Source organism: Pogoniulus pusillus, unplaced genomic scaffold (genome assembly GCF_015220805.1).
Source record: "Pogoniulus pusillus isolate bPogPus1 unplaced genomic scaffold, bPogPus1.pri scaffold_47_arrow_ctg1, whole genome shotgun sequence".
Lineage (NCBI taxonomy): Eukaryota > Metazoa > Chordata > Aves > Piciformes > Lybiidae > Pogoniulus > Pogoniulus pusillus.
In genome coordinates, this window is record NW_026974707.1 from 301,896 (window position 1) to 311,021 (window position 9,126).

Genomic DNA, 9,126 nt, shown 5'->3' on the forward strand with positions numbered 1-9,126 from the left:
GTTGTAGGTGAGAAGAATCTGTTAGGGAAAACTGTTTGGGTATTTTCTCCTTTGGGCGAAGGGAAACCTGTCTGAGGGGTGGTGTCTGCTGAAGGTCCTAGTCATACATACTGGGTAATGCAGGAGAATGGTGAAACCCAGTGTGTGCCACAGAGAAATTTAACCTTAGCTGAGAGAGTTTAAATTCAAGCTGTTAAGAGTTTTCTGTTCTAGGTAACATTGGCGCCCAACACTGAGAGAATCTACGACAGAATCTACAGTACGTGAGCACGAACCCAACATCACCTGGGAGTCCCTGTTCTGAGCTTTTGAATCACCTACATCTGATTGAAGTGTGAACTGAACTTGTATATATTGTTTTAGTGTAAATATTGGTTTAGATTAGATTGGATAATTCTCAGCGATACTCTGAGCGAAGTAGACAAGGGGTGGATTGTGCTAGTTTGAAGCAAGCTGGAATGTTTTGGTAGAAGAACTTGATAACAGGCAATGGAATGAAAAACATGGTGTCTCCGTCTCTCACAGTTGCGCTGAGAGCTCTGGGAAGAAGAAGTAAACTTTCTCCATTTTGTTTTTTCTTCTTCTGCCTTTGCCTTCAGACCTGGTCACATCTCATTAACCTTGCTCCTACTAACCCTGCTCCCAAACCTCTTGGCCGCACCTCTCTTCTTCCTGAGAACTGGGGTAAGGTTGAGAGGGCCAGGGGGGGTGTTGGGGTGGTTTGAGAGCCCCTCCTGGGGACCTTGGTTTCTGGGAGGGGAGTTGTGCTTTTGTATTGTTTGTCCTTTGTATATTTCTGTATATAATTGTATATAACTGTATAAATTGTAAATAGCTGCTTGTAAATTCTGCTAGCTGTAAATAAATTGCTTCATCTATATTCCCAGGGTCCGTCAGAGTTAGCTGGGGCGAATACAAAGTGTGGGGGGGTGGGTAAGAGCCCAAACCATCACAGGGTGTCCCCCATTCTCGTCCCTGCTGGGTGAGTCTCGCCGCTCCAATCGCTGTTCACTCGAACCCAGGTGATGTTCCCGGGTTTCAGCACCACTTGTTACCCTGAGGGGCGCGCAGTGACCTGGCTCAGGAGTGGCACAGCGACCAGCCCTCACCTGCACGGACCATCAGCTCACAGACACCGATGTGGTGGAAAGCAAATGGCATTTATTAGTGGGCAACGCTGGGTTATGTAGTGTGGGTTAATACATCATTTCCGTCTGCTTACATCATGAGCTGAATATTATTGGTTATGGCAATAAGGAGAGGGGCCCTATCTTTCCGTACAGCACGGTATCTTCCAGCCGCTGGGCCCTAGCTGCCCACATTCCCACACACCATGAGCTGAGCAGGGATTTTGTTCCTCCTGGAGAGAGCAGGGAAGGGAGGAGAAGAGCACAGCATCAGCCAGGAACTGCCTTATGAGCTGTGGTTCTGGAAAGCAGAATAGGACAATGTTACAATACCCTGGGAGGAACAGGTGCAGCCCCTGGGATGAGACTTTGTGGTCTTACAAGGCCCTGGGCCCCTCCAAACCTGCTCTACCAAGCTTTCATGCTGCAACAGAAGCTTTGCCGCGCCTCAGTTTACCAGGGAGCAGCATGAGAGCCAATGCAGCAGGCAGTAAGCCTGTGCCCACAGACTGCCACTAGCAGGTACAGCTGTTGGAAGCAATCAGCTGCTCCTAGCTGGAGAGCAGCTGGCACAGACCTCACTGCAGTTGACACTGTGAGAGAGAGCAGGTTGGTGCCATGTCACAGGACATTGCATCTGCTGCACACCTGCAAACCTCCATGCCAAGCCCTGAGCCCTGGCAGGACACTGCCTGCCTGAGAATGGACTAAGAGCAGGGCAGAGACCCTGCCAGAGTCCTGGGAGGCTCTCCAAGCTTCTGCTGCTTACCACACCAACTCCAGCAGCCCTCCAGGTGCTTTGGCACTGTCTGGACTGCAGTGCAGCCCTGGGAATGCAGAGAGACTAATCTGTGAGGGAACGTTCTAGAAAGCCTCTTTGTAATAAGTTCTCTGCTTGCTCTGTGTTTGTGCCTCCTGATTGAGCAGGGAGGAGCCTCTCGAGTGCCCCTAGGGGGAAAGCAGCATATTGCACTGCAGGAATCTCTTCACAGTTCACTGCTTTGCATTTTGCTGGTCCTGCTGAATTGCCATTGGTTGGTGCTGCCCTGAGCACTGTGCACTTTCTGTAATCCATTTGCACAGCCCAGCACAACAGACCTGAAATAAGCTAAGAAGAATATTTGTGTTCATAAATAATATTTGATAATTAATAATGGAATCCACATCCTGCTGCATCCCCTTGGGAGCTGCTCATTGGTTCCTGCTGAAGGGCTGCTCTGATCCAACCTCTGCAGCTGCTTCTCCCTGCCCAGAGATCCTGACTGGCTGCTGACTCATAACCATGTCAGGACTTGGTGGGTTTGCCACATGGTTGTGCAGTGGCAACCTACTGAGAGACAGCCTGTGCTGAGCAGATGGCTCTGTGGGGCTTGCATTGCTGAGGGAACCTTCTCAGCCTTTGTTTTGCTTTCCAACAGCAACAATTCCTCTGTGGCTGTGAGCAGGGGACAGCTGTGCCATGGAGCTGTGAGCTCCAGCTGCAGAGAGCAGTGCAGAAGTCTGATGCAAGGAGCAGTGATGTTAGCCTCAGGTGGGCAGTGAGAGGCATGGGGAGGCTGGGAGGGTGAGAAACAAAGTTGTCCATTCAGTGTCAGACCTCAAGGGACAGTTTCTCCTGCCAGTGCAGACCTCCTGAGGAGATCTCCTGGGCTGGTGTCATTGTTGAATTCTCACCTCTGCTCTAGACTGAAAAGCAATCAAATATTTAAGCTGTGACAGAGCAAAATGAACTTTGTTAGGTGCACTTTGACAGCTTAGAGAGAATTACAGAGACACAAACAGCTCCTGAGGGCACCTGGGGCTCATTACAGGAACCTCAGGTACTGAGAGGAAGTGGAAGACACTGCTCAAGAAGTCAGAAGCAAAACCTAAACTACCTTGAAGCACTGATTGGCCTCACTGAGGGTTGTTACTGACAAAGCCTCCCAGGGCCTCGTTAGAGCGGCTCACTGGGGCCATGGCTGCAGGCAAACAAAGGCAAAGTGCAGAGCAGCAAACCCTGGGCTTGGTTTGTGAAGCAGAAAGCCTAGTCCTGAAGCTACTGCCAGAGCTGAGGGGACAAAGGCCTCAATCCTCTTGGGCCTTTCAGCCTGGCCACAGCCCTTGGCCATGCCTGCTGTAGGCTGTGCTACACTGTCCCATGCCTGCACCTCTTGCCCTTCAGTCTGCTGACTCCCATCTTGCTTCCCCAGCCAGCTCTCACCCTGACATTTCCACACCTTCCCTCAGGGCTCTCCACCCTTGCTGGAGTTGCCTTGGCACACAGCCAGGCATGGGCTGCCCACACTCCTGGCTCCCCTCATGCACCACAGCTCTGTCCTCTGAGTGACATTTCTCCGTCCTCAGCCCCAGTCTGAACCTTCCAAGCTGCACTTCCTAAAGGCTTCCTTCTCTGCCCACAGCCAAGCAAAGCTCCAGCAGCTCAAAGCACTCTTGAGGCAGGAGCACAGCACTCCTGAGCCTTCAGCTTCTAGAGAGAGCCTCCAAAGTCCATCCTGGCAGATCTTCTCTGGAACCTCTCCAGTTCCTCCTCCTGCCTCCAGACCAAGGAAGCACACAGCAGACATCACCAATGCAGATGTGGCCACAGCAGTGCTGAGTGCAGGGGAGGACAACCCCCGTGCCTGGGTGGCTACACTCCTGCTGGCACAGCTCATCTGCACTTGGCCATCTTCTCTCTCTGCAGGCTTTGCTCCACCCCAGGACATTAGCAATGGTCCCTGCCAGAGACTGTGCTGCCTTTTGCCGGGTGACAGCACAGAGCAGAACTTCCAGCTCCAAACCAACACCCAAGCCCCCTCCCTGCTGCTGCCTCTTAGCTTGGCAGCCTCAAGGGACGTCACAGTGGCCAGCCCAGTCCTGTGTTGGATCAGGGGATCCAGCTTCTGTTGGGACAAGGCTTAAGGTGTACTTGGAGGGTTTAATGGGTCCCTGTTTGGACTGGGACAGTACCCATACTGTACTGAGAGGGCAAGAGAGTGTCCAGTTTTTACTGCAGTCAGTCCTGAGAGGCAGCCATGGGATGCACTTTGTACTGGGATGGGACCCAGAAGGCAGTGGCAGCAAAGAAGAATATCCAGTGTGTACTCGGAGTAGGCCACAGCTGCACTGGGAGGAGGCCACAGCTGTACTGGGAGCAGCTCAAGGTGTGCAGCTGTGAAGGATTATGCAAAATTGATAATCTGCATTAATTTTGCTATCCAGGTGATGATTAATAACTATGAAAACTGTTTATTGACATTAAAACTCACCAGAAACTGATTCTCAGGCTCAAAACAACACACAGGTGGGAAATGTGCACAGGCAGGGCACAGGCAAAACCTGAGCACTTCTTTCTTACAGTGGAAAACACAAATATTGTACTGGAAGAGGCTTTGAAATGTTCCCTCACAACATTATAGATCAGGCAGTACCCAGAGCAGGTGGAGCTCTGTCTGATTGGCTGCTGAGACTTGGTTTCTCCCAGGCTTCTGGGCAGGAGGCTGACAAGCTCTGACCTTGTCCCCAGCTCCTCTGGACAATCTGTGTATCTCCAGGACTTGTAGCCTTAGCAGGAAGACTTTCAGGGGCAGGCAGGATGTCTTGAGGTGTGCAGGGTCTCAGCACAGTGCCACGCTGGGGGCTCTGCAAGGTGACTGCCTGCAGGCATTTGCAGCCTGCTCCTGGTCAGCTGTGCAGGCAAATTCGGGATGCAGAATGAGGCAGCAGCAGCCTCGTGCTGCCTGCTCATCCCTTTGATCAGTATCCAGCCAGCCACTAGTGGGGCACTGGGCATCCATTAGCCAATGGGAATGGCATTCTGCAGGGCCTCACCATAGCAGGCACAGCCAGACCTGTCCCGTCCCAAGGCTGCTTCCCCAGCAGAGGAGGAGGGGGCAGACAAAGATGTCTGGGCATGGATAAGCCCTTGTTTGCCCCATCAGGCCTAGCACCACAGCAGCTTTGACTGGGAAGGGACACAGCCTGTACTGGGAGTGGGTTCTAAATAGCCACTTAGCACTGGGAGGGGTTCAGCTGAGAGAGGGACAGGGCCAAGGTTGCCAGTTTGTACTGGGATGTCTCTCACACTGTACTGGGATGGGATCAGGGGAATCAGTTTGTACTGGGACAAGGCCAAGTCTGTACTTGGAGGGGTCAAAGGGAACCTGTTTTGACTGAGATGGGGCCCAGAGAAGGCTGGGATGGGTCAGGGAGTCAGTTTGTAGTGGGAATGGAGCCTTTGTGCGCTGAGAGGGGGCAGGCTATGGAATTGTTGTGGAGAGGAGTTTTGGGGAGTTTTGGGGAACGAAATGCGAGGCTGATTTTATGGAAGTTTCAATGATTTATTACTATAAACTAGAATCCCCTTCCCCAAACTTATTTATAACTATCCCACGAAAGTTCTTGGTCTGCGATTGCGAATTAAAATACAGAATGACTAAAATGAAGAAAGTCTGTGATTTGAGAGAGCTCACTGGAATCTTGAGACATTATCCAGTCTTAAAATTAAGTTTTATCAGTTACTCACTGTCTGGATTCAGTTCTGAGAAGTCTTAGAGTATTATGGATTAAGGCACATTGTCTGAGCCTCCGTGGGTCCAGGCCAGGCTGGACGCTGGCTTCCGAAGCTTGCAAGGATCGTAGCGCTGCCAAGTTCTGTGCCGTCCCGAGCTGGCTGTAGCTTTGCTGCTGTGAATGCCGAGCGGGCGCTGATCTGTGCCGTTCCGTGCGTGTGTGTGCAGGGCAGGGTAACAAGCAAAAGAGAGGTGCAAGGTGCAAAGGTGCACTCAATGAAGGCAAATGCAGCATTTTTATAGTGTCCAGAAGAGGTGTGTTAGCCAACTCAGGCGGACTGACGTGAACTTTACAGATTGGTACAAAGTTATAACCAATTCATACATTGGCTAATTTTTACCAAAACAACCTGTGGTACCACCCAGGGGTCAGCCCCCAGCAGGTGTTCATGGGGTGGTCACAATGTATGAGAACCAAGGCCTTTTTTCCAAAACAATAGCCTATGTTTACAGTTTCTGCCCCTCTAGGGGAGAGATCTTCCCAGAGGCTGTACGGTTGCTGGGACAGCAGCTGCCATCATGCAAGCAGATGAAAGTAATGTTTTGACTTTTCGATGGCTGACCTTTATGTGAGCCACAACCCTATGTACAAATGAAGGTTTTGCAAGGGGGCTCTGCTACCTTCCATGACAGGAATTTGTGCTGGGATGGATGGAGTTGGTGTGGGAGTGAGTCGGAGAATTAATTTATACTGGGATGAGGATAAGTTTGTACTAGGAGGTGTTCAAAGCATCCAGTTTGTATTGGGAGGGCCCAGTCTGTACTGGCAGGGGCTGGGAGTGTCTGGTTTGTGCTGTGGTGGAGGTGGTTGTTACTGGGAGGGGGTCAGGGTGTCCAGTTTGTGCCGTGGTGTACGTGGTTGTTACTGGGAGGGGTTCAGGGTGTCCACACTGTGTCCTGGGACACAGCCTACACAAAGTCCCTGGCCAAGAGCTTCCAGTGAGAGACTCTGCTGATGCTGCAAAAGTGTTGCTCTAGAGGGGCCCTCACCCTCTGGCTCCTCATGCTGTGGCAGCCCCCTTCAGCCCCTGCCCCAACCCAGATTCAGTGGGGCTTTGAAGACAGCTCTGCTCCAGGGTGGCAGTATAGGGAAGAAGAGAGGCTGTACTGAGAGGGGTCACGCTATGGAATTTGTACTGGGATGAATAGAGTTGGTGTGGGAATCATAGAATCAACCAGATTGGAAGAGACCTCCAAGCTCATCCAGTCCAACCTAGCACCCAGCCCTATCCAGTCAACCAGACCATGGCACTAAGTGCCCCAGCCAGGCTTTTCTTCAACACTTCCAGGGATGGTGCCTCCACCACCTCCCTGGGCAGCTCATTCCAATGCCAATCACTCTCTCTGACAAGAACTTCCTCCTAACATCCAACCTAGACTTTCCCCAGCACAACTTGAGACTGTGTCCTCTTTTTCTATTGCTGGTTGCCTGGGAGAAGAGACCAACCTCACCTGGCTACAATGTCCCTTTAGCTAGTTGTAGACAGCAATGAGCTCTGCCCTGAGACTTCTCTTCTCCAGGCTAAACAACCCCAGATCCCTCAGCCTCTCCTCATAGGGTTTGTGTTCCAGGCCCCTCATCAGCTTTGTCGCCCTTCTCTGGACACATTCCAGCACCTCAACATCTTTATTGAATTTAGGGGCCCAGAACTGGACACAGCACTCAAGGTGTGGCCTGACCAATGTTGAGTACGGGGGCAGAATAACCTCCCTCCTCCTACTGGCCACACTGTTCCTGATCCAGGCCAGGATGCCATTGGCTCTCTCGGCCACCTGGGCACACTGCTGGCTCATGGTCAGGCTGCCAGAGCTGCTCTACAGCAGAAGACAAAGAGTTTATTGCTTCTGAAAGCATCCAGGGAGCAGTTTGCTCAGGGCAGCCTTCAGCTCCTGGTTCCTCAGGCTGTAGATGAGAGGGTTCACTGCTGGAGGCACCACTGAGTACAAAACTGACACTACCAGGTTCAAGGATGGGGAGGACATGGATGGGGGCTTCAGGGAGGCAAAGGAGGCAGTGCTGAGAAACAGAGAGAGCACAGCCAGGTGAGGGAGGCAGGTGGCAAAGGCTTTGTGACGTCCCTGCTGAGAGGGCATCCTCAGCACTGCCCTGAAGATCTGCACATAGGACACCACAATGAACACAAAGCAGCCAAAGACTAAACAAACACTGACCACAATGAGCCAAAGTTCCCTGAGGTAGGCTGTGGAGCAGGAGAGCTTGAGGATCTGGGGGATCTCACAGAAGAACTGGTGCACAGCATTGCCCTGGCAGAGGGGCAGGGAAAATGTATTGGCTGTGTGCAGCAGAGCATAGAGAGCCCCACAGGCCCAGGCAGCTGCTGCCATGTGGGCACAAGCTCTGCTGCCCAGGAGGGTGCCATAGTGCAGGGGTCTGCAGATGGCAATGTAGCGGTCGTAGGCCATGATGGTGAGGAGAGAAAACTCTGCTGAAATGAAGAAGAGAAAGAAGAAGACCTGAGCAGCACATCCTGCATAGGAGATGTCCCTGGAGTGCCTCAGGGAATTGGCCATGGACTTGGGCACAGTGGTGGAGATGGCACCCAGATCAATGAGGGCGAGGTTGAGGAGGAAGAAGTACATGGGGGTGTGCAGGTGGTGGTGCCAAGTGATGGTGGTGATGATGAGGCTGTTGCCCAGTAGGGCAGGCAGGTAGGTGGCCAGGAAGAGGCAGAAGTGCAGGAGCTGCAGCTGCTGTGTGCCTGGGAATGGCAGGAGGAGGAACTCAGTGATGGAGCTGCTGTTGGACATTGCCTGCCTCTGGCCATGGAGACCTGTCCAAAGGTGAAAACACAGTGACAGGTTAGGGAATGTTTCTCACAGGCTCACCATAACCTCCCTCCCTGAGTTGCAAATGTAATGGATCGGCTCAAATCCAACAGCTTCAAATGCAGAAGGGACACGGAATTGCCACGAAGAGACCTCTGGTGTCTGAAGAAAAAGTGACCCAAATTCCAATCCTAGGGAACAAGAGTCCCATGGAGAGGTGGAGAAACAGGGAACAGCACCGCAGTGTTCCAGAGACAATGAAAGGAAGATGAAAGGCAGAGGGGTTGCTGTGAAGCCTTCTCCTTACCCAACTCTGCTCATTGCTGCTCACATAATGACACCAAAGGGCATTTGCCATCCTTCTGTGTGCACACTCCAGGAGCCTTCAGCTGCAATCAGCTGCTGAGATGAAGGTACCTGCAGGAACTGCAGCTGCTGTGTGTCTAAGAATGGCAGCAGGAGGAACTCAGTGATGGAGCTGCTGTTGGACATCTGCTGCCTGGGCATGGATCAGCTGTTGCAAGAGGAGAAGACACTGCACAAGTCAAAGCATAATTCCTGGAGACAATTCCATGAGCATGTCCCAGAAATCCCCTCAGAATGACTCCTCTTTCTCTGGAGGAGCTTTGTGCCCTCTCAGCCTCACCCCCTTGCAGCCA

General features: G+C 52.1%; 1 protein-coding gene across 1 annotated transcript; it reads right to left on the reverse strand.

Annotated features, from left to right (window-relative positions):
* Positions 1 to 7,516: 7,516 nt before the first annotated feature.
* On the reverse strand, positions 7,517 to 8,449 carry LOC135174163 (olfactory receptor 14A16-like). Its single transcript, XM_064141396.1, has one exon. The coding sequence runs from the start codon at positions 8,447 to 8,449 to the stop codon at positions 7,517 to 7,519; it is 933 nt and encodes a 310-aa protein (XP_063997466.1).
* Between the last annotated feature and the right edge of the window lie 677 nt (positions 8,450 to 9,126).

Bases quoted from the DNA above. Each gene is read 5' to 3' on its own strand.
- LOC135174163 (XM_064141396.1), bottom strand. From the start codon at position 8,449: ATGTCCAACAGCAGCTCCATCACTGAGTTCCTCCTCCTGCCATTCCCA.